This window comes from Tamandua tetradactyla, chromosome 2 (assembly GCF_023851605.1).
Source record: "Tamandua tetradactyla isolate mTamTet1 chromosome 2, mTamTet1.pri, whole genome shotgun sequence".
Classification (NCBI taxonomy): domain Eukaryota; kingdom Metazoa; phylum Chordata; class Mammalia; order Pilosa; family Myrmecophagidae; genus Tamandua; species Tamandua tetradactyla.
The window spans coordinates 3,031,137-3,057,300 of NC_135328.1; the positions used below are offsets into that span (position 1 = coordinate 3,031,137).

The window sequence follows — 26,164 nt, forward strand, 5'->3', positions numbered from 1 at the left end:
AAAGTATTTTAACAGGTAATTTTTATCTCGGATAATTTCGTGAATTCTGAATATAGCAACTAGGTCCCAGTCTAAATAATTGGGCAGTGTGAAAAAGATGCAGATTGTGTTTATCTGCTGTCATTAGAAAGCTAAGGTGTATTTTCTTTCAACAGCGTCGTTGGAATGAGTAGTTTTTCTTTTCCTATTGGTACTGCTGAAAGTTGCTATTATAAATTTCTGTCCGCCAGTAATTTAATGCTGCTGCATTAGTTATTTCAGACTGGGGGTTCCATTTGCACTCTTGAATAGAGTTTATGTACTTCTCATCTGCTTCTTAACTCATTAGTTCATCAAGTTCTGAAGGGTTACTCAGTGTCATCTTCATCAGCCAACCATCTTCATAACAATATTTGTTGACAGGTCCTGGATTTTCTGCAAGAGTTCATTAACTTTTGTTACTTCTCCTGATAAAGGAGAATAAAATTCGCCAGCACTTTCACCTTTCCAAAGCACTAAACTCGTCTTGTTCAATTTTGTCCCAACCTTCGGAAGACTACAGTAAACATCTCCCAAAGCTTGCTATGCAGAATTACTGATTCCCACTGATCCAGTAGCATTTTCTGTTGTTAGCCATTCATGTTTGTGGTTTTCTGCACCTAGGGCAGAGCAGGGCCAGTGTGCAGCACTGGGACGGTGGCCACCCCCAGCCCCCAGGTCTGTGCCTGGCAGATTGAGGAAAGGGGCAGGGAGGCCATGTGCCCTGTGCAGCGACTTGGACACCTGTCCTGGTAGGGATGGGGCAGGGATGGCTGCGTTGACATTTCAAAAAGAGCAAACCAGTCATTGTGCAGAATGTCCCTCCATGTCTGAGGTTTCCTCGTGATTCAGTTTAGGTTATGCATTTTAGTCAAGAATACCTCTGAAATGATGTTTTGATCTCCTAAGTATATCTCATCAGGAGGCACAGGATGTTGCTGTGTCTGATTGGTGACGGAAACATTGGTGTTGACTTGTTTAAGGTGATGTCTGTCAGCTTTTCCATTTTGAAGTTTTGATTGTTTCCTTCGTGATTAACAAGTATCTTGTGGGGAGATTCTTTGTGAATACCCTGCTTTTCTCCGTGCTTTTAGCTTCCATTGGTGATTCTTGCCAGCCACATGTATACCTATGGTGTTTAAGAAATGGTGATTTTGGTAGAAAACTTTTATAAAGGAAAGTTTATATTTGTAAATCACGTTATCTATATGTAGTACAGATACCAAGAAAATTGTTTCTTAACTTTACATAGTGTGTTCTTTTCAGAACTTGTACCGGTGGTGGTTCTGTTTTCCTAAAATCATTGTATATGTCGTTAGACTGGTGATAACAGAACTAGAAAATAGACAGATGTACAGTAACTGATGTCAGTATATAATCATACTCTTATATTCATGTTTTTGAAGTCTACTGTTACCAGACTTGGCCGGTGGATTGACTTTGAAAATGACTACAAAACTCTGTATCCACAATTCATGGAGTCTGTCTGGTAGGTTTGTTTGAAATTGTAATTACAGTGAAATTCTGTTGTACTGGTCAGTAGAGAGGAAGTCTAGCATGAATCAGTTTGTTTTCAGAGCCATAATTATGTATCTGAAATCTTTGGGGCCAGGTGCTTTTTTTAAAATTCAGAAGTCTGGAAATTCTAGAATGGTAATAGTGTATGCATATATTCTATAGTATATAGTAGCCCAGCAGGTTCAGAAGTGACGTATGTCCCAAACAGAGAGCGGGAAAATCTCAGGCGTATATTTGAAATCTGAGAAGCAAGAAACTACTTGATCATAATTATAGAAATTGGAAACAACCTACATACCCATCAATGTGCAACTGAACTAATTTTATATTCAAAAACTGAGAATTTTTAAAAATCAGGATATAGCACAACCCCATTTATTACATGTGCACAAGGATATTGACTGAGGGGATATCTGAAGGACGTTCACTAAAATCCTAACAAGGGTGCCCTCTAGATGGTGGGATTTCAAGAGTTTTTACATTCATCTCTACACTGTGTTGATTATTTAAAACAAGCATATATAATTTATATAATCAAGAAAAATCTATAAAGTTATTTTCAGTTTGAAAAAAAATCTGAAGGATACTCAGATTACTCCATAAAAAAAAGAAGTGACGTATAATCAAATACGTTAGTATTCAATAAGAACATGTAAATGTGCTGCATCAGAACATGTAAATATTCACACTAAAATGATGAATATAAATGTGGTCTGATGGTATGATGTCAAATTATTATGTACCAAATTTAGGAAAAATGAGTTTTCACAAGTATTTTCATTTTTTTAAAGGAATTGTCTGAAACTGTACTTGAACTTAGTACTTGGAGTAGTTATATAGCACAAAACTATAACAATTTCAAAATAAAAATTCTATTCCTTTTTACTGCTGTAAGACAACTGTAATAATATAATATTGATAGCTGATTTAAATAGTCTGAGAATCATTGCGTATAATTCGTGGACAAAAGGGCACCACTAATGTCGTTGCAAAATGCCCCTTTGTCTGTAATTCGGCAGGCCTGAGGAAGTCTTACTCTTACTGAATTATATATAAAGGTGTGGGTGAGGTGCGAAGCTGTTTTGTTAAGATGTACATTCTTTGCACTGCAGTCTAGGTGCTTATAGCCCTTACTGCCCTCTTTTGTACCTGGTCACATTTCTGTTAGTCAAGATGTTTTGCACATGCTTGGTATATTTCCTCTGTCTTTGGAACATTTTTAATGTCCATATAATGTCCCATTATACTGACACCTTTGTAATTTACCAACAAGTCCCCCACTGAGAGGCACTTACCTTGTTCCTTTTTGTTTTATTTAGTTTTTTCCTGACTATAAACAATTGTGCTTTGTGTTTGAGGTCTGTATTTTGTTTTTCCACTTCTTCAGCAAATAAAAACTAGAATCAGAAACTGGCTTAAATGTTTGCATTTGAGGAAAGAAAATTTTGATGATGTAATTGTTTTAAAACTCTGTCTCTTTACTTCCTAGGTGGGTTTTCAAACAACTCTATGATAAAGGCCTTATTTATAGAGGTGTGAAAGTTATGCCCTTCTCCACTGCGTGCAATACTCCACTCTCCAACTTTGAATCTCACCAGAATTATAAGGTGCGTGAAGGGCTGGGTCATCATTTCCCAGTAAGTACCTGCCATTGTGGGGAACATGGTGAGTGTGCCCCAGCATCCGTAAGTGAGGAGCATTAGTGTGCTGCCTTCACTTCAACCTGCTTTTACTGGGTGCTCATGATGTTAGTCACTGCGTGTAGGCTCTGTGAAGACAGAGGGAGGGACTTACCCCCCACTGTGCGAACAGTGAAGGATGCCCCTTGATGCTGTGGGTTTTGCTTGTTTTCAGCCATATTTTTCTGCCTCTCTTTGGAGAGCAAGTCTAAAACCTTTACCGTATTTCCCTTCACTCACTAGTATGGTTGGATTTAGATGTGTCTGATACTTACAAAGTACACTGCTTTACCATATACAGACAGATAGATAGTAAAGGAAATGAGTCTTTTGAAAATAGGAACTATTTGTTTGCATGTGTGTATATCCAGGGAGTGTTTTCATTTTTAAGATTTTATTTAACTCTCTTTGTGTATAAAGGATATTGACTTGTTTGGAATTCTTGTTTCATAGCCTAAGTTTGAAATTTGTTATTAAAACTTGCATTTCAAAAGCAGTTTTCATTTTATATAATACTTTTACACTTTTGATATGTAAAAATCCTTGTGAGATGGGCCTGGTGATTCCTTCCCTAAAAATACCCTTCTTTGATTATGCTCGTGTTGTGTTGTACTTTTTTAATAAAATATTTCAAGCACATAAAAATGTAGAAAGTAATATACTAGGCACTTAGGTATCGAAGACCTTAACTCTTCAGGTCATATATTGAACTTATTAAAAAAAATTTTATTCTGCTTATTTAAATTTTTTTTTCTAACATGGAAACTTCAAGCATACACCAAGGTAGAAAGAATAGTGTAACTTACCTCCCTTGTACTATCACACAGCTCCAATAGCTGCTAACCTTTCTCCAGTCCTGTCCCATCCACACACTCCCCCATTCATCCCCATTTCTTAGTTTTAAGCACATTTCATTTGTAACATTTACCAATAAATAGTCCAGTATGTGCTTGTAACAGATGAAGTATCCTTTTTTTAACATTACCTCAATACCATTATCACACCTAAAGAAGTCATCATCTATCATCCTTTATATTCTTAATGATAAAATTCTATCATTGTGACTAATGATATTTAGGAATTAAACATTTCTAATTGTCTATAAATATCATACTTGCTTTCCCTTTGGGGTTTTTTTTTCTTTTGTTTTTTGAATCAAGATCTAAGGAAAGCTCACACAGTGATAGCTGTCTTTATGTCTGTTTTAATCTGTAGGTCTGCATTTCTTCCTCTCTTTTGTTTGAATTTCATTGTTTAGAGAACTAGTTTTGTCTTGCATGGTTTCTTACAGTGTGAATTTCGTTGATAACGCCTGTGTTCTAGTTTGCTAGCTGCCAGAATGCAATATACCAGGAACGGAATGGCTTTTTAAAAGGGAAATTTAATAAGTTGCTAGTTTACAGTTCTAAGGCCAAGAAAATGTCCCAATTAAAACAAGTCTGTAGAATTTCTAATGTCCAATCAAAGGCATCCAGAGAAAGACACCTTAGGGTTCAAGAAGGCCAGTGAAGTTCAGGGTTTTTCTCTCAAGTGAGAAGGCACATGGCGAAAATATTAAGGGCTTCTCTCTCATCTGAAAGAGCACATGACAACACGGCATCATCTACGAGCTTTCTCTCCTGACTTCCTGCTTCATGAAGCTCCCCAGGAGGCATTTTCCTTCTTTATCTCCAAAGATCGCTGGCTCCTGGACCCTCTGCTTCGTGGTGCTGCAGCATTCTCTGCTCTCTCTCTGAATCTCTCTCATTCTCCAAAATATTTCCTCTTTTGTAGGACTCCAGAAACTAATCAAGACCCACCCAAATGGGTGGAGACATCCCTCCATCTAATCCAGCTTAACCACTCTTGATTAAATCACATCAAGATCACGTCAAGATGTGACACCCTAAGTCACATCTCCAGGAAGATGATATAATTACAGTTTCAAACATACAGTACTGAATAGGGATTAAAAGAAACGGTTGCCTTTACAAAATAGGATTAGGATTAAAATATGGCTTTTCTAGGGTACATAAATCATTTCAAACCAGCACAGCCTCCATGATTTAATTTAACATTTTCTCTGTCCTCTGTATTTTCTGTATATTGATACTTCATTTTTTGGGTGGGGGGGTTGTAAAATTCATATACAATTAAACACAAATCCTAAGGGTTCTGTTTTATCTGTTCCAACAGTGTATCTGTTTTTAAATATGTGTCGCATGTTATATACATATTTTGCCTGTTTTGTCCTTTGTGTAAATGGAAATATCCAATATCTATTCTTGTATATTTGTGGTTTCTCACTCAGCATTGTGTTTGTGTGTCACCTGTGTGCTGTGTAGATCATTTCTTCTAATTTCTATATAGGTAAACACACTACAGTTTATTTATTTACTTACAGCATCTTTTCCATCCACTTCCTTACATCTGAAAAGGTAACCCCTGTGATAAATTTGGTGTTTCTCTTCCATGCATGTTTTATACTTTACTATCTCCGTAAATATTTGTAAACAGTATATAGGTACATAGCATTGTTCTGCATGTGTTTAAACCTCATACACTATACTCCTTCTCATATGCCAAACACTGTTTTAAAGGTTCTCCTTATTCATACAGCAGCTTTAAGTTAATTTATTTTATTTGCTGTATAATCTTATTATCAAGTAGACTAGAATTTGTTTATTCTTTTGATAGATGTTTGAGTTGTTCTGAGGAGCATAGGCCTTTTTTAAAAGGCAATAAACAGTGTTACAAACTTTAAACGTGAATATAAAAATTCATATTTTCAGTTTCAGCACTTTTGCTGAAATCTCTTAGGCAATATTTTTACAGAATAGACTCCTGTAATATTTTATGAGATCTTAGAGTTTTCACGGTCTATGCCCTGCTATTAATAAATACATTCTTTACTGAAAAAGAGTCAAACTGTGTAAATAATAAATTGAGTTACAGAACTTTCTAATTGTTCAAAAAAAGTAAGCGTTGTTACCAGCTTGTGATAGATAACAATAGATTTATTTTTAATGTGCTTTGATTTTTTTAGGTTTTAGGAGTCTGATTGATTTGATTGGTTATAAAATTGATTTAATTATAAAATTATTTGATTACTTATAAAATTATATGCTTATTGTGGAAAAAGTGGAAACCACAGAAGATACGAAGGTGAAAACATTATAATCTCAGTACCCAAAGGCATATCATTATTAATGTCTTATATAATTTTCCTTTGAGGGGGCCTCTAATTTTTTAATTCATTATTGTACATAATAAAATTGGTCATCTTTTATATCTTAGTACCTGTTTTAATTTCCTTGTTGCCTAAGAAAATACTGTGCAGTTGGTTAACTTAAACAATGGGGATTGATTGGCTCCTGGTTTTGAGTCTGGGAGAAAGTCCAAATCAAGGCTTTCTCACCATAGACTGGCCTTCGGGGTCTGGCTGCCCGAGATCCTTGGTCCTCTGCTCCTCTTCACATAGCACATGGTGGCCTCTTCTGGCCTCTCCTGCTCTTCCAGATTCCATTGACTTCAGCTTCTCACTGCTGCTCCCTCTGTGGCTTTTTATCTGTCTGAATTTCATGCTGCTGAGAAGGATTCCAGTAACAAGATTAAGACTCATCCTCATTGAGTTGGTTCACACCTTACCTGGAGTAACCTCATCTGAAAGTCCTATTTACAATGGGTTCACACCCATCGGGATGGGTTAAGTTTAAGAACATGTTTTTCTGGGGTGTACATAGCTTGAAACCATTACAGTACCTATTGTCAGATTTAATAAGATAATAATTTTTGAGGCTTCCATTTGCTAGAGCTTTGCCAATGGCTTTCTTTTGTGGTTGCCTTTTTGTTGTTGTTGTCATTGCATGGCAGGCACCGGAAATTGAACCTGGGTCTCTGGCATGGTGGGTGAGAATTCTGCCACTGAGCCACCGTTGTACTGCCTCTGTGGTTGGAGTTTACTTTCCTGAAACATATTAAAATTTTAACTTGTTTTATATAGCTAATTTATTTATTTTAATTATAGTAAAATACATATAACATAAAAATTATTTTAACCATGTTAAGTAGACAATTTGTTGACATTAAATACATTGTAGGCCATTTTAATCACTATATAGGATTTAATTTACTTAGTTTTCTACTGTTGATGGGCATTTGGATAATTTCCAGTTCGGATCTTATATGAATATTGCTAATAGCGAACATTCTGGAGTGTTGTCTTTTGGTTGTACCCATTTCTTATGTACCCAGGGATAGAATTGCTGAGACAGAGGGTGTCTTGGGTTTACCTTTGGTTCAGGGGTCTGTAAAGGGCCAGATTGGTAAATATTTTAGCTTTGCAGGTCAGATGGTCTCTGTCACAATTATTCTTGCTTGTACTTCCTTTTTATAAATGTGGCAAATAGTTTTTTAAAAGCTTAGTTTATTCTGAAAATTGATTAATTTTATTCCTTTCCAGGATGAGCTCTTGTTACATGTCCATAGACTTTGTAAAGCAATTATTTACCTCAATTTATTTCAGGATGTTCAAGATCCGTCAGTATTTGTAACTTTCCCTTTGGAGGAGGATGAAAATATATCTTTAGTTGCTTGGACAACCACTCCTTGGACTTTACCTAGTAACCTCGCTGTCTGTGTTAACCCAGATATGCAGTATGTGAAGATTAAAGGTAAGCAGAAGCCTGGTTACTTATGACTGATACATAAAGGAAAATGTTAATATATTTCAGGAAAGTAAGAAAGTTTACATTTCTTTTTTGAGTAAAAATAAAAAATCTTTGAAAAATGTTTTGACTTAATCAGAAAAAGAACCTCCAAAAGGTTATTTTTCCATTTCTGAATGAAAACATGTCACAAATAATAAATAATAGAGAGATGTAAAAAGTGGAAAGTAGAAATGTGTAACTTCCAGCATGTAACCTGGTTTTACACATCATGAATCTATAACAGATGAAGGACATAAGATTCAGAAAAGTGGCATCATGTCATTATTAGGAATTGGGGGCTCGGACGTGAGGTCATTGTGCCTTTCAGATATTCTTTGTTAGGAAGGTACCACAGTCTCAACTAGGCCCTTCCTATAGACATTTATATGAGAAAAGAAGGTTGGTATATTGTAAACATTAGTACCTTCAGGTTTGTGTAGTTTAATTGTGGGGGAGGAGAGTGGGGAAGCACAGAAGGAAGAGAGAGAAAATTTCATAGCCAGAGAAAGAAAAGCCGCGTAGTAAGAGATTTATTTGATTCAAAATAGCTTGCTAGGAGAGAAGAATATTGAGAAACGAATGAGAGAGTGTTAGGAGTCATAAGAGGCAGGAAGTTCTTCAGTATTTAGTTTTGCCTTGGAAGTAGACAAGACTGCAGGTGGTTTCTCATGAGATCTGCTGAGGAAGGACCGTACTCCGTGAGGGCCCTGGGTCTGGTTTTGCAGCTGCTTCTCCAGGGCAGGTGCAGTCAGAGCGTCACAGGTTCTTCCCTGGGAGCCACTGGTACAGTGGCTATTGTCTAGTGAGCCTGACAGCCTCAGGAGCATCTGGCGGAGATTTCAGCTGTCCTGTTCCTCTGCCTGCATTAATGTGACCTTGTACTTGTTGGACCATGTATCCTGAGTTTTACTCAGGAAACGGAGACTCTGCTTATAACAAAAGTTCTTGTGTGGTCAGAACTGGATGAGTTGCAGCTTTATTAGTCGTAATTTTTCAATTAATTGCAAAGGCCTTTGCATTGGTTCATAGATTCTGATTTTCCTTATAGTGAACTGAATATATGACATAAGTTTAGTAAATTCTGGGTATATCATACCTTATAGATGGGAGTTAAAATTGGCCTAGATTTTTGTAGATCAGTTTGTCACTACCTGCTAACTGTAAATGCTTATACATTTGTGCCAGCTTTTCTATTCCTAGGATAGAGTACAAAGATAGGGTACAAAGATCTTTTGATATCTGTTACTCCACTGTTAATGGTGAATATTTGAAAATAATTTAGATGATTTGTTAAAAATAACTTGGGGTACCTTCATAAAATGGAGTTCTGTAGCGCCATTTAAAAGATGAGAAAGATCTCTGTGTGCTGCTATATGGAAAGATGTTTACAATATATTAAGTAAAGACAAGTTGCAAAAGTATGTAGAGTTTTATACCATACTTATTAAAGGAAAAAAAGCTTACTCATTTATATACGTTTGATATTGTACAAATGGAAAAATACCTGGATGGGTAGATACCTAAATGGCTTCCTGAGGGGGCTTGATGTTTCTGGGAACTCTGTGATGTTAGCTCCTTGATTCCTTAAACATTGACGTATGTTACTTTTAGAAGGAACAAATAAAAATTAATTTACGTACAATGGATATAGGTGCAGTTAATAACAACTAATTTGCTGCCTGACTGCTTTTTTTTTTTTAATTCTTTTTAAATGCAATTTTTTTTTTTTTTTTTTTTTTGCATGGGCAAGCACCGGGACTTGAACCCAGGTCTCCAGCATGGCAGGCGAGAACTCTGCCACTGAGCCACCGTGGGCTCACCCTTAAAATGCAATTTTATTGAAATATATTCACATACTATATAATCATCCAAAGTATACAGTGGTTCACAGTATCATCATATAGTTGTGCGTTCATCATCACAATAGATATTTGAATATTTTCATTGCTCCAAAAACAAAATAAAAATAAAAGTGAAAAAGAATACTCAAAACATCCCATATGTTGTATTCCCTCCCCCATTATTTATTTTTGATCTTTATTTTCTTACTGATCTGTCCATGCCCTGGTAAAGGAAGTGTCAGTCTTCCTAGCTTGTAAAACAAAACAATAACAGAATTACAAGATTTAACCAGCATGGAATAGAAGATCACATTTTTAACCCGAGAAAAGTTTTCTAACAGAAGCCTATAGTACACCACATGCATTAGGATGAAACACTGAAGTACTCCCAGTGAGTCTGAAACAAAACAAGGATATCCCCTATCACAGCCCACATTGAACCAGAGGTCCTCGCTGTGTGCTAGGCTGGAATAACCTGTAAGGATACCAGACCCCTTTGGACTAGACAGAAACATGGAATGCTCCCCAATTCATTTCATGAAAGCAAGCTAAATTTTACCCTAAAACATGATAAAGATGTATTTTTTAAAAGGAAGAAAACCCCAAATACATTGATAAATTTAACTTATATATAAAGAAGCAAAGCTTTTAAATGGTGCATTATCAAATAGGAGGTTGTTAAAGTCGTACATTGTAGAGGCAGAAAGTTATAATTTCTATTTTCTTTTTGGGGGGGGCAGTGGGGGAAAGAATATTTATTTGATCTCAAAAGATCTTTTGCTGCTTTCCCCCTTTCAGATTTTCTTAATGTTGAAGTGTAATCATTATATTCCTTCTTAGCTCTTTTTGTTCTATTATCTACATGCAATTATATGTTATGTACATGTATGTTATTATTACTTTTAGTCTCAGCTGAAGCTGTAAACTATGAACTTCTGACTAACAATATTAATGCTTTTAGCAACATGATTTTGAGCAGGGTTGCAGTTTATAAACAGTTGTGCTAAAGCTGGAGGCTAAGAATAATTAAAATATGATATTAGAGAGAGAAGAAATATCTTGTCAAAAAAAAACAAAATTAAGAACCCAGTTATTACCTTATACATACTCTGTAACTTCTCTGACCTATTTCTTTAATTATAATGTTTTGCAGTATCATTGGTAAATATCTTCTTGTACACATCTGGTCTCCAAAAGTACAGTGTTATATCCTGAGCAAGATAGCCGGCAGTCTCCAAGGCTGGCTAATTAATGGTTTTCTGAAATGGAACTGATTATAGCTTAAGCCATGTAAGTCATGGAATTTTCTTAGCTATGCAGGAAGGTTTCAGACTCATTATACTTCGACTTTGCTCTTTGTCTTAAAACATCACATATGGGATATTTTGCTTTCATAAAATGGAAAAATAAAATTTTAGTTGTAATACAGTATCATTTAAATCAAGAAGTACATCAAAATAATTTATTATATCGACAAATTTAAGGATTAGAAATACATGATTCTTCTGACCTACAGCAAAAAGGCATTTGATCAAACTTAGTAGCCATTTTAAATAAAACTAATATAAGGATAGAAAGGCCAGTTTCTAATTTGACAAAAGCTATTTACCAATCCCCATGAATATTGCTACTCAGTGAAATGCTGAAGCCATTTCCGTTTGTTTCAGGAGAGAGACAGAGGTATGTGCTCTTACCAGTTATTCAGCATTGTTTTGGAAATGAAAACCAACACAGAAAGGCAAGAGAAATAAGATAACAGGCAAAAGCATTGGAAAAGGAAGCATAAAAATTATCTCTACTTAAATCATATCTACACATCTGAATAAACCAAAACCAGTGTGGCAAAGAGTTCTCTGGTATGATGGCTGAATATAAGATAGAGATACAGAAGTTTATCTTTTCCTATACTAGCTATGATCAGCTGGAAATGAATACAAGAAATCTGTCCGTGTTCCAAAGTGCCTGACTGCTTTTGATGTTTTTTTCTTTTTTATGTTTGGAAAGCCTCTACCTTCGTATTCTTTGTAGGGTTTCTCTGTGAACTGTGCACACTCGAGGCAGGTGTTACGGGACCCCCCAGAAGAGAAAGAGTGTGCCTGGTTTTAGAGTAAGCGGAAGTCTGAACATCACTGAAGTCCACTTTTCTCCTTGCTTTCATAGATGTTGTCAGAGAAAAGCTGTTCATTTTAATGGAGGCCAGACTATCAGCCCTCTATAAGATGGAGAATGACTATGAAATCCTTGAAAGGTGAATACACAGATCGTTGGTTTGTGCATGTGTGTGCATGTGTTTGTGTTTCGCTATATGAAGTTAGAACCTATATTGGCCGAAAGCTGTATTATTCAAGTTTAGTTTTTAAGTCTCATTTAATTGTTCTAATAGTGAATGTATTCAAGTAATGTATTTCAGCATTAATAATAATAATGACTAGGTAGGATGCAAACTGTGGGGGTAGGGGGTGACTTGACATGGCCTTGCTTCTTTGATGATTTTAATCTTAACTGAGTTTGCCTGTAATCTTTTTCTAGATTTCCTGGTATCTGTCTCAAAGGCAAGAGATACAGGCCGCTGTTTGACTATTTTTTGAAGGTAAGCTTGGAAACAGCTATCTCAGTGGCTTTTCGCAACCAATTTTTGTGATAAATTGAGTGGTATTTTCATTTTTTTATAAGTTGTATTGTTTGTGTGTTTTTAGCTCAGCATAAAACACGTATTTACTTTTCTGATGTTCTGGCCTAATGCAGGCATAGAATTTAGTTGGTGCCAGTGCCCTCTGCCTTTTGGCTTTTTCCCACAATGTCCCTTACCTTTGTCTTTTCCTTTTAATGCACCTCGAGTATTTGCCCATTTTTCTTCTCTGAAAGAGTATGATAGTCTCTTAATGAATGGCCATCTTTCACCTTTTTGCTGCCAAAGGGTTTCCTTGTGGCTGCCCTGTCCGGTCCCCTCCCTGTGAACCTACAGCCGTCCTGCCATGTCAGTGCATGAAGGGTACACCCCACCACCACTTGCTGGTCTCCTTGGCAAGCAGCAGACCTCCTTCCTGACCACAGCTCCTATGGTTTCTTTAAACCTTTCCTTGCTTCAGGTTTCCTCCTGTTTTTAGATAGCCCCTCACATTTCTATAATGTGTCTGCTAAAGTTCACCCAGCCTTCAAGTCTAAACTCAACATGTCATCTGAAAGGAGAATTTTCTTAAATGCCTCTTTGTTCTCTCCTTCTGAAAAATGTCATTACTGCCTTCATCTCTAATATCTCTTAACATATTTTAGGTTGTATTTGTACTGATCTGAATAAGACACTCCCACTAGATCAGTGACTTTTTTTTTTTTTTTTTTCAGTGTCTCACTGGATGTGCTGATTTTTTTTTTTTATTAATTAAAAAAAGAATTAACAAAACAATTAGAAATCATTCCAATCTACATGTACAATCAGTAATTCTTAATAACATCACATAGTTGCATATTCATCATTTCTTAGTACATTTGCATCGATTTAGAAAAAGAAATAAAAAGACAACAGAATAAGAATTAAAGCAATAATAGAAAGAAAAAAAACAAAAAAAACAAAAACAAAAAACCTATACCTCACATGCAGCTTCATTCAGTGTTTTAACATAATTGCATTACAATTGGGTAGTATTGTGCTGTCCATTTCTGAGTTTTTATATCCAGTCCCGTTGTACAGTCTGTATCCCTTCATCTCCAATTATCCCTTCTCTCTTTTTTTTTTTTTTAGATCAGTGACTTTTAACCTTTCTGAATAACAGACCCTTTTGAAAAACCTGAGGAGAGCTCAACCATCTCCTCCAAAAAGCTGCAATAGGCAGTGGTGCTGGGCTGTAAGTGCCTGTTCTATGAATTTGGGGTTGTGTCAGAGAATATGCACTGAGTATATGTGAATTAAGTGGAATAACACCTATCAATTAAATTAACTTTCTGAAATATCTAGGACTTTCAGTGAGTTTTAGACAGGTACTGCAAATTCTTTGACTTTTGACAAAATCATCTGATGTGTTCTTTAAATATCTGTATTCTGAAATACTGATTAAGTGAAAACTGTGATACTTAGATGCTGTTGGTAAAGACAACGACACTGCAGTTCTTCGTGGATCGTTGCTGATCTGGCCTATTAGGTCATCCTAGGTACCATAGGAGCTGCACCCCGAGAGACTGAGGATGCAGTATGGGATTTCTTCTCTTTAGAATCAGAACACTGAGATACCTTTGTATTCACTGTGTGTGCCCATGACTCTAAGGATCCATGTATACCCTTTCCATATTATACATATCGAAGCCATACCTTTTCATGCCTTTCATGCTATACCTTCTTAATATTTCAAAGTGATATGGGTTACAGGAATAGAAATTTCATGATTATTTTTCACGTTTAAGTTCCAAGAAAGCAAAGGGCTATGATATAATCAAAAATAACTTTGGATTTAGAATCAGAAGAGCTTGTTTCAAATCCTGTTTTCATTTGTTAGTGGTGAGATTTAGGCAAGCCATTTAGTCTTTCTTCTGTTTGCTTATCTATGAAATGCAAAGTCAGGATATTTTAAAAACATAGGAATACTAATACTTTTTTCACAGATTATAGGAATTAAATGTAGAAAGTACTTTCTATAAAGGCAGATGGGTAGGACAGCAAAGAGCCAATTTGCTTGAAATAAAGGGAGTGGAAAGAAAGATTAAGACATAAAGTTAGAAAGCGTAGGTGTGTGGTTTTATGTGTATTAGCCTGTTATTGTTGCTGGCCTCCTTGTTGTGAAGGAAATGAAATTGAAAACATTCCCCTCACTTTTCCAGTGGGTGAAGTTCCTTTCATAGAACCTGTAACTCTTGCTCTCCCAGCCTGTTTGTTTCAAGGTTTCGCTTTTATGACTGAGTACATTGAGGTGGGCTGAAAGTAAAAGGAGAAGCCAAGCACATTATACAGTGCCTCAGAATATACCAGGCATGAATAGGGTACACATTTTTTTAAGCTGCGTGCTAAACCACATGCTGGGATGAGTGGGAAGAACCAATAAAAAGCCCAATTTTGTAGCTGAGAAAGTTGAAAAATTTTATTTACACGTGTTCAGATGACTGTTTCCTTTCTAAGGGGAAGAATCATTATTCTTTTTTTCTAGGAAAACATTAATCAAATTAATGTATATCTTCCATACCTCAATTATTCTGTCTTTTTAGTTTCTGAAGATAATTGTACATCTTAAAAGTTTTTCCAGGCTCTTACCAAAAACTGTTCTGAAATGAATATTTTGATCTAGGAGTGTTTCGTCGTTGAAGCTTGCTGCCCTTTCTTTTGCAGTGTAAAGAACGTGGTGCTTTCACTGTCCTTGTGGACAACTATGTGAAGGAGGAAGAAGGCACCGGGGTTGTGCACCAGGCTCCGTACTTTGGTGCTGTAAGTAGTGTAAACCTTGCACATTCCTTTATGAGTAGTCACATTAGAGCCTGCTCTCAGGATGATAAGAGCAGGCTCTGATCATACTTCTCACTCTATTTTGGACTAAGGGTCTGCTGCTTTCCTAGCTCACTACTTCCAAAGATGGCTCATAAAACTTGTGTCTGCCTTGCTGGAATTCCTTTTCTTCCTGAGCTGCCTTCTGAAAATGGTAGACTAGACCCAAGGCAGCTCCTGGGCATTTAGTGTTTCTAAAGGCTAAGGTATCTGTTGTGTTATCATTCATTCATAATTTCCATTCAACAAACTTCCCTCTTTTTGGTTTATAGTTCATTGAGTTTTGGCAAATGCATAGAGTTGTACAGTCATCTTGACAATCAAAATGCAGAACAGTTCCATCACCTCATCTAGTATACTTTGTATATGAATAGAAACAGGATAGCATTGGGGTTAAGGACACATACTTTGGAGTAAACCAGACTTTATCATAAATCATGGCCCTGCCACTAACTGGCCATCACTGGCCAAATTACTAAGACTATCTGAACTTCAATTTCCTTTTCTATAACACGGGATAGTAATAACCTACCTGTCTGAGTAACTTTGAGGATTAAGTGGAATCATATATGCAAAGTGTTTAGCACAGTGCTTTACCCCATGAGAATTCTTTACATGGTCACTGCTGCTAGTGAAACGCTCAGTGGGAACCTACTTGCTCTCCTTCTGGGCTTATTGTGACTGAAGAGGGCTTTAAAGCATTTCCTTTCTAGAGGCCGTCTCCATTTATCATTTTACTTTCACACTTAATCTCTGGAGAGAGATGTTCACATCATCGAGCTGCATTATTCAACTAACATTTTGGGAATCTTGTTTTATCTCTGTTATCCTCCCCCTCTCACCCATACCTTTTTTATTTTGGCTAGAGGATTTTTAAGCAGATCCTAACATATCTTTCATCTATAAATACTTGTTTATGCATTTCTTACTGATGAGGACTTTTACTGTAGCCACACTGCCATTGTTATATCTAATAAAATTAACAATTCCTCAATATTGTGTAATACCTGGTCCATATTCAAATTTGATGGAAACATTCTTGATTTTTAAGAACTAGTCAGATTTCAGTTACAATCTTTTTTTTTATTATTTTTTTATTAACGGAAAGAAAAAAAAAGAAATTAACACAACATTTAGAAATCATACCATTCTACATATGCACTCAGTAATTCTTAACATCATCACATAGATGCATGATCATCGTTTCTTAGTACATTTGCATCGGTTTAGAGAAACTAGCAACACAACAGAAAAAGATATAAAATGTTAATATAGAGAAAAGAAATAAAAGTAGTAATAATAGTAAAAAAAAAAAAGCCCTATAGCTCAGATGCACCTTCATTCAGTGTTTTAACATGATTACTTTACAATTAGGTATTATTGTGCTGTCCATTTTTGAGTTTTTGTATCTAGTCCTGTTGCACAGTCTGTATCCCTTCCGCTTCAATTACCCATGATCTTACCCTGTTTCTAACTCCTGCTGGACTCTGTTACCAATGACATATTTCAAGTTTGTTCTCGAATGTCCGTTCACATCAGTGGGACCATATAGTATTTGTCCTTTAGTTTTTGGCTGGACTCACTCAGCATAATATTCTCTAGGTCCATCCATGTTATTACATGCTTCATAAGTTTATCTTGTCTTAAAGCTGCATAATATTCCATCGTATGTATATACCACAGTTTGTTTAGCCATTCTTCTGTTGATGGACATTTTGGCTGTTTCCATCTCTTTGCAATTGTAAATAACGCTGCTATAAACATTGGTGTGCAAATGTCCGTTTGTGTCTTTGCCCTTAAGTCCTTTGAGTAGATACCCAGCAATGGTATTGCTGGGTCGTATGGCAATTCTATATTCAGCTTTTTGAGGAACCGCCAAACTGCCTTCCACAGTGGTTGCACCATTTGACATTCCCACCAACAGTGGATAAGTGTGCCTCTTTCTCCGCATCCTCTCCAGCACTTGTCATTTTCTGTTTTGTTGATAATGGCCATTCTGGTGGGTGTGAGATGATATCTCATTGTGGTTTTGATTTGCATTTCTCTAATGGCCAGGGACATTGAGCATCTCTTCATGTGCCTCTTGGCCATCCGTATTTCCTCTTCTGGTAGGTGTCTGTTCAAGTCTTTTTCCCATTTTGTAATTGGGTTGGCTGTCTTTTTGTTGTTGAGTTGAACAATCTCTTTATAAATTCTGGATACGAGACCTTTATCTGATATGTCATTTCCAAATATTATCTCCCACTGTGTAGGCTGTCTTTCTACTTTCTTGATGAAGTTCTTTGATGCACAAAAGTGTTTAATTTTGAGGAGCTCCCATTTATTTATTTCTTTCTTCAGTGCTCTTGCTTTAGGTTTAAGGTCCATAAAACCGCCTCCAGTTGTAAGATTCATAAGATATCTCCCTACGTTTTCCTCTAACTGTTTTATGGTCCTAGACCTAATGTTTAGATCTTTGATCCATTTTGAGTTAACTTTTGTATAAGGTGTGAGATACGGGTCTTCTTTCATTTTTTTACATATGGGTATCCAGTTCTCTAGGCACCATTTATTGAAGAGACTGTTCTGTCCCAGGTGAGTTGGCTTGACTGCCTTATCAAAGATCAAATGTCCATAGATGAGAGGGTCTATATCTGAGCACTCTATTCGATTCCATTGGTCGATATATCTATCTTTATGCCAATACCATGCTGTTTTGACCACTGTGGCTTCATAATATGCCTTAAAGTCCGGCATCGCGAGACCTCCAGCTTCGTTTTTTTTCCCTCAAGATGTTTTTAGCAATTTGGGGCAACCTGCCCTTCCAGATAAATTTGCTTATTGGTTTTTCTAATTCTGAAAAATAAGTTGTTGGGATTTTGATTGGTATTGCATTGAATCTGTACATCAGTTTAGGTAGGATTGTCATCTTAATTATATTTAGTCTTCCAATCCATGAACACGGTATGCCCTTCCATCTATTTAGGTCTTCTGTGATTTCTTTTAGCAGTTTTTTGTAGTTTTCTTTATATAGGTTTTTTGTCTCTTTGGTTAAATTTATTCCTAGGTATTTTATTCTTTTAGTTGCGATTGTAAATGGGATTCGTTTCTTGATTCCCCCCTCAGCTTGTTCATTACTAGTGTATAGAAAAGCTACAGATTTTTGAATGTTGATCTTGTAACCTGCTACTTTGCTGTACTCATTTATTAGCTCTGGTAATTTTGTTGTGGATTTTTCTGGGTTTTCTACGTATAGTATCATATCGTCTGCAAACAGTGATAGTTTTACTTCTTCCTTTCCAATTTTGATGCCTTGTATTTCTTTTTCTTGTCTAATTGCTTTGGCTAGAACTTCCAACACAATGTTGAATAATAGTGGTGATAGTGGACATCCTTGTCTTGTTCCTGATCTTAGGGGGAAAGTTTTCAATTTTTCCCCATTGAGGATGATATTAGCTGTGGGTTTTTCATATATTCCCTCTATTATTTTAAGGAAGTTCCCTTGTATTCCTATCCTTTGAAGTGTTTTCAACAGGAAAGGATGTTGAATCTTGTCAGATGCCTTCTCTGCATCAATTGAGATGATCATGTGATTTTTCTGCTTTGATTTGTTGATGTGGTATATTACATTAATTGATTTTCTTATGTTGAACCATCCTTGCATACCTGGGATGAATCCTACTTGGTCATGATGTATAATTCTTTTAATGTGTTGTTGGATACGATTTGCTAGAATAGTTACAATCATTTTAATCATTTTAAAGGTCAACTGATTGATTACTCCTTTCATAATAAATTTTTTTAAATCCAACTACTTCATTTTGAATTGTATTTCGGATTTTCCTCTTCAAGTACGGTACTTGTCGTTTAGTGTAGTAATCCCTCATGTATCTATCCTGCATTTTACAAAGATCAGATCTTTAAAATATTGAGTAAGCGGTCTCTGGAAGGCCTGCCACCCATTGCACCTGCCTGGTGGTATACGGGTGACCCCACTGCAGAGTCTGTGCAGTTCTGCCTCCCCCGGCTTCCCAGGCTCTGCTCAGGAATGCTGCTCTCAGCTAGCTGGAGTGGGTAAGGCTGCTTCCTCTCCCCTCCCTGATAGAAAGCTCTGTGCTCCTTGCGTTTTTTCTAGCTCACCCATCGTGGTGAGGTTCTTGCTGCCATTCCTGTTAGCATTTACATTTTCCATCTCATCCTGCAGCCTCTTACAGGCTCAGGAGAAGTATGTCCACTTTTCAGCTGGTCTTGTAGTCAAACCAGAGTGTGGTTTCACTGTTGAACCTAAGTCAGCCCCTTTAATGTTAGCTTTAGGCAGCATAGCACGGTGGGGAAATTCCTGGACTCTGGACTCTTGAATCCTGGCCTTACTACTTCATAGCTGAGTTACTTCTTTGTACCTCCATTTCCTTTTCTGTAAAATAGGGATAATTGCTGGTTTATACGAAGTGCATGGTGAAAACCTAGTCCACCTGTCTCTGCCTTCCTTACAGGGTTGTTGTGAAGATTAAATGAGTTAATATAATTAAAAGCACCTAGAAAAGTGTCCAACATACAATGCTTTATAAGTGCTTGCTCTGCTTGTTGTGGCACTATTCCAAACATATTCCAGAAGCATTATATTCTCTTGGATAAGTTATGCTACCTAGAGCCAGCTTATCTAATTGTAAAGTAAATACTTTGAATTTAGATCAGTGTTGCCATCCTCTGGGTGCCCCTTGATGGGATGCAAATCCATAGGTACCTCAAGCATTATGTGGTACTGCAAAGGTAATGCCTTATAACTACTCTGCTTCTCAGATGTGCATATATGCTGCTGTTGTAAATCAAATTTGACTTAGTTTAAAAATATTCATATGTATCTTCTGTCTTCTCATATGGTGGTTACTAAAAAAGTAGCTATCATGTAGGGGTCCATGAAATAATTGTTGGAAAGAGTAGACTAGATGATCTAATTCCCTGTCTGACTATAAGAGTGTTTTATGTTTATCTGAATGAGTTAATTCATTGAGTTAACTTAAGAATAAGACAGTAATTAAAATTGATAGCATTTATATATAAGATTCTTAAAAAATTTCGTTGTTTATCACCCCATACTCTCCCTTATCCTCTTGCTCCTCCCCAATACACGTTCTTACTGCTTTGTTCTTTTTGCCTCCCTCTCTTCACCTACCCCTTTTTTTCCAGGATGACTTTAGGATCTGTATGGACTTCAACATCATTCAGAAAGATTCACATCCCATTTGCCCTGTTGATGCTTCAGGCTGTTTCACAGCAGAAGTGCCAGATTTCATGGGACAATATGTGAAGGTCTGTAATGAATATGACATAGAAAGGTGTCTGTTTTATCATAATTTTGTCATTATTCAGCTTTTGATAAATAGATTTTCCTCTTTTCCCCATGAAGGAAATTAATACATTTGTCTATTTTTCTTTTGCTGCTTGTGTTTCAGGTAAAATTTAAGAAGTTACGTACTATTACTAGATCTTATAGATGTTTACCTGCCTTTTCTTCTAGGAGTTTTATGGTACTGGCTCTTACATTTAGGTCTTTAATCCATTTTGAGTTAATTTTTATATAGGGTGTAAGGTAGGAGTCCTCTTTCATTCTTTTGGCTGTTTTCCCTTGCGCATTTATTGAAAAGACTATTCCGTCCCAGCAGTGTATTTGGGGGCCTTATCAAAGATCAATATCAATTGTCCATAGATTTGGTGGTCTGTTTCCACATTCTTGATTTGATTCCGTTGGTCGATCCTTCTATCTTTGTGCCAGTACCATACTGTTTTGTTGTTCTTTTTTAATCTGTGCCCTTATGTATTTTTTTATTAGAGAAATATTAGGTTTAAAAAAAAATCATGCAGCAGTTATGAAGTTCCCATGTACTTTTCCCCTCTCAAACACAATTTTCCCTATTAACATTTGCGTTAATGTTATACCTTTGGTGCAATTGATATATTAATAGCATTATAATTTACCATTAACTGTAGTCCATAAAGGGTTCCTTTGTTTTGTGCAGTTGTTTTTTTTTTTCCTGGTAATTTATATATAACCTAAAATTTCCCAGTTTATCCACTTTCATATATACAATTCAGTGGGGTTAACTGCATTCACAAAAATCATCATCCATTTTCATGCCCTTACTTTTTTTTTACGATTTTATGCTCTTTCTTTTTTAATTTTTCACATGGGCAGGCACCGGGAATCGAACCAGTGTCTCCAGCACAGCAGGCTAGAACTCTACCTGCTGAGCCACTGTGGCCCACAATTTTTTTTTTTTTTTTTTTTTTAATGCTCTTTCTATAACCAGGCTTCTCAGGCTAAAAAACCTTTGGGTTCCTAGTTTTCAAGCATGTCATGATACGAAATGGAATGAATTTGGTGAATTTGCCCTCCGTTTGGACCCACTGCTGATTCCTCTTCCATTGTACTCACGCAATGGGTTGGTTTAGCAGCGGGAATTTATTGACTCTGGTTTTGAGCTAGATGAAATCCACAGTAAAGATGGGCAAGGCTTACTGTCTCCCAGAGTTGGTAGTGTTCTGGTGCTGCTTCCTCGGCTTTCTTCTTAGCCTCCAGTCACATGTCGATGGCTTGTGACTTCTTGATTCTTTTAATCTGAATTAAGACCCACCCTCCTTCAGTTTTAGCTAAGAATAGCATCTTCTAAAAGTCCTGTTTAAGTAGGCTCAGGAGCAGGAGTGTGGATTTAAGTACCATGCTGTTTTGACCACTGTGGCTCTGTAGTCAGCTTTAAAGTCAGGAAGTGATAGTCTCCCACCTTCACTCTTCTTTTTTAGGATATCTTTAGCTATTCAGGGTCCCTTTCTCTTCCATATAAATTTGATAACCAGCTTTTCCAAGTCTTCTCAGTTTGGGTAGAATTGACATCTTAATGACATTCACCCTTCCTATCCAAGAGCAATAGGATGTCTTTCCAGCTGTTTAGGTCATTTTTAATTTCTTTAAGCAATTTTTTATAATTTTCTGTGTATAAATCCTTGACATCCCTGGTTAGGCTTATTCCTAGTTACTTGATTTTGCTTTTTTTTTTTTTTTTCTTAGTCAGACACCGAGAATCAAGCCCAGATCTCCGGCATGGCCGCGAGAACTCTGCCTGCTGAGCCACTGTGGCTCACCCTCTTGTGGCTATTTTGAATGAAATTTTTTCCTTAATTGTTATCTCAGATAGGTCATTGCTTGTGTATAGAAGCATTACTGATTTTTTGCACAGTAATTTTGTATCCATAAAATAGTAAATAAAATAAGGGCATGAAAATGGATGATGGTACTGGTAATAGAGACACATTTTTGTGACGGCAGTTAACTCCATTGAATTATATGTTTAGAAGTGGATAAAGTGAGAAATTTTAGGTTATATATAAGTTACTAGGGAAAAAAAACACAACTGCACAAAACAAAGAAGGAACCCTAATGTTGTAATTCAGATGAAAAGAACCAAGAAGTCGCAAGCCATCGACATGTAACTGGAGGCTAAGATGCAAGCCGAGGAAGCAGCACCAGAACACTACCAACTGCAAGATGCAAATTCACTTTGTGAAATTTGTTTATGAATTAGCTCAAGTAACTTTGCCATAGCTTTTTCAGGGTTTTCTAAGTATAGGTTCATGTCATCTGCAAGTAATGAAAGTTTTACTTCTTCCTTTCCTATTTGGAAGCCTTTTATTTCTTTCTCCTGTTTAATCATTCCAGCTAGGAGTTCTAATACAGTATTGAATAATAGTGGTGACAGTGTGCATCCTTGTCTCATTCCTGATCTTAGGGGGGAATGCGTTTAGTTTCTCGCTGTTAAGTATACTGCTGGCTATGGGTTTTTCATATATGCCCTTTATGATATGGAGAAAGTTTCCTTTGATTGCTAACTTTTAAAATGTTTTTGTCAGGAGAGGATGCTGGATTTTGTCTACTGCTTTTTCAGCATCAGTCGATATGATCATGTGATTTTTCCCTTTCAGTTTGTTAATGTCCTATATTATGTTGGTTGATTCTCTTATATTGAACCACCCTTGGTATTGCTGGTATGAATCCCACTTGGTCATCATGTATACTTCTTTTCATGTGGCATTGGATTTGATTTGCTAATGTTTTGGAGGTTTCCCCAGCCAGCAGCTAGGGCCAGTTGGAGCTGAGTGACAGCCAATTGCCTCCAATCACACCTCCCCTCATGCCACAGCCCACACCGGCAGGAATTACCATCACCTGGCCCACCTGACTCTCCCCAGCCCAGTTCCCCCACCTCTCTCCTCCCCAAAACTGTCTAGACCCTGTTTGATTACTCACACAAACAGGGACCACAGTCCTGATCATTTTCTTCCCAACCCCTATCTTTTTCCACAGAGTAGGAGAGAACTCAAGTCTGCTCTGCTTTGTCATCTTCCTGAAAACCCTCTGAACATAGTATTTTTTAAGTAATACTTTTGTAATTATTTGTAATTGCAAAAAGTAATGAAATACCAAATTTTAGTAGTATACTTAATTGTATTATATTACCAAATATTGTAAGATATTTTCTTGGCTAAATTTAAATTTTATTTTAAAGGATGCTGACAAAACTATCATCAGAACCCTGAAGGAGCAAGGCCGACTGCTGGTTGCCAGCACCGTGACTCATAGCTACCCTTTCTGTTGGAGGTGAAAAGAAAACAAGACTGTATATATCTAGAGCCTCGTATTTGTGGATGCCCTTATTGTCTTTGCCCATTCCATTATATTGGTGGTTCCTATCTCCTTTGTTGTCTCGGGCTGCTGTTTAGAAACTACCTCCTTGTTTCATTTTTCAGGTCGTTTTTTTATGAGTATATAAAGATCTCATGGTTGTCTGTCTTGCCTCAGAAGTAGTGTGAGAAAATTAGATGCAAATCCATTTTGTGTTGGGACCACATTTCTTTAGGATGAGAGACATTTCTAAAATTTTCTAACGGGAGCTTAGTGAGAAATGATATTTGGTACCAAGTTTTAAGGCAGAATCATGCTGTCAAGATGTAGGTGAAGTGAGATGTCCAGTGGCATCCTTCTCTGCTGACAGCATTTCCTGGACTACTGTCATACAGTAGCAGAACTCTGTTTCTCTTTCTAGTCTTTCTTGTTCTTGTATTAGATTATGCCTTGGTATTGTGGAGGAGATGACCTATTTAATGTTTGAATTCAGATGACCTTTTTGAGTTTTTATATTTGTATTTATAAGAAAATGAATATTAGCAGGCTACGCAGCTGGTAATGACATCAGTAAGATATTAGAAGTCATATGTGGGTGCCAGCTTTATCATTCTGACCATTTGCATTCTGTGATTTGCTTCCACAGGTCAGACACCCCCCTGATTTACAAAGCAGTTCCTAGCTGGTTTGTACGAGTGGAGCACATGGTGGACAAACTCCTAATTAACAATGACCAGTGCTACTGGTGAGTACTAAAGTGTTATTATAATGTCCTTGTCATGTTAATAGGTATTGGTTTTGTGTGTGTATCCCCAAATTGTGATATTTTGATATCCATCTTTTGTGCATTATATTAATAGCCATTTTTAATTCTGTGTTTTCAGGAACACAAAATGCTTCACATAATGTCATATAGCAAAAGTAACTTTCTTTTTGTGGTACTACATATATGGAGCAGTTTTCTTTTTTAAAAACCAGTGGGGACGGGCAGTGGTGGCACAGTGGCAGAGTTCTCGCCTGCCATGCCCAAGGACCTGGGTTCAGTTCCCGGTACCTACCCTTGAGGAAAAAAAACAAAAAACCTGTTGATCGGCTCTGCAAGCAGTCCTTCAAGCCATGTGGCCCTGTCGGTGTGTGCTTTGAGTTTGGGCATCCCAGTGGGGGTCTGTGGCAGGAGTTTCTAGACCTGGCACCAGCACCCTCAACCCTTCCATCAGGGGCTGGGCATGGGGTCGCTCCTGGTGGACAGCTCACTAATTCTTTCTAATTAGTTTCTATGATTTCCTTTAAGTTTTTCCCTTTCTCTCAGTAATTTGGAATATGTAACTTCCAAATTAGATACATAGTTTCTATATATCTTTTTTTGCAATAAATTTTTTATTTTTTAATTTTTTCTTTTATTGTATAATATAACATATATACGAAGCAAAGAAAGAAAAAAGCAAATCTTGAAGAAGAGTGTGAGAACCCAGACCGTTCTGGAGCTGCAGAGGCTTGCTGGGCAGGAGAAAGGTGGTGGTGACATAGGTTTCTGCCAGTTTTGGTTCTCATTTCTTGAACATCCTAGCTGAATCATCAAGGTCCAGTGGGAATATGATTTGCCTTCTTCATCTCCATATGTGTGCTGGTTTGAAAGGATGTATGTTCCCTAGAAAAGCCATGTTTTAGCTACCCATTTCATAAAGGTAGAATAATCCCTATTCAATACTGTATGTTTGAAACTGTAATCAGAGCATCTCCCTGGATGATATGATTTAGTCAAGAGTGGTTGTTAAGCTGGATTAGGTGACGACATGTCCCCACCCATTTGGGTGACTCTTGATTTGTTTACTGGAGTCCTATAAAAGAGGAAACATTTTGGAGAATGGGCGATTCAGAGAGAGCAGAGAATGCTGCAGCACCACGAAGCAGAGAGTCCACCAGCCAGAGACCTTTGGAGATGAAGAAGGAAAATGCTTCCCGGGGAGCTTCATGAAACAGGAAGCCAAGAGAGAAAGCTAGCAGATGATGTCATGTTCGCCATGTGCCCTTCCAGCCAAGAGGGAAGCCCTGACTGTGTTCACCATATGTCTTCTCACTTGACAGAGAAACCCTGAACTTCATCGGCCTTCTTGAACCAAGGTATCTTTCCCTGGATGGATGCCTTTGATTGGACATTTCTATAGACTTGTTTTAATTGGGACATTTTCTCGGCCTTCGAACTGTAAACTAGCAATTTAAATAAATTCCCCTGTTTAAAAGCCACTGTTTCTGGTGTATTGCATTCTGGCAGCTAGCAAACTAGAACGATATGTAATATATCT

General features: G+C 37.0%; 1 protein-coding gene across 1 annotated transcript in view; it reads left to right on the top strand.

Annotated features, from left to right (window-relative positions):
- IARS1 (isoleucyl-tRNA synthetase 1) overlaps positions 1–26,164 on the top strand; it is a 90,134-nt gene that overhangs the window by 7,581 nt on the left and 56,389 nt on the right. Inside the window, exons 5-13 of the mRNA XM_077138903.1 lie at positions 1,425–1,507; positions 3,026–3,143; positions 7,720–7,867; positions 11,905–11,992; positions 12,274–12,334; positions 15,056–15,151; positions 20,375–20,497; positions 23,746–23,837; positions 24,508–24,606. Of these exons, the coding sequence (XP_076995018.1) occupies positions 1,425–1,507; positions 3,026–3,143; positions 7,720–7,867; positions 11,905–11,992; positions 12,274–12,334; positions 15,056–15,151; positions 20,375–20,497; positions 23,746–23,837; positions 24,508–24,606 (908 nt within the window). The remainder of the gene's footprint in view (positions 1–1,424; positions 1,508–3,025; positions 3,144–7,719; positions 7,868–11,904; positions 11,993–12,273; positions 12,335–15,055; positions 15,152–20,374; positions 20,498–23,745; positions 23,838–24,507; positions 24,607–26,164) is intronic.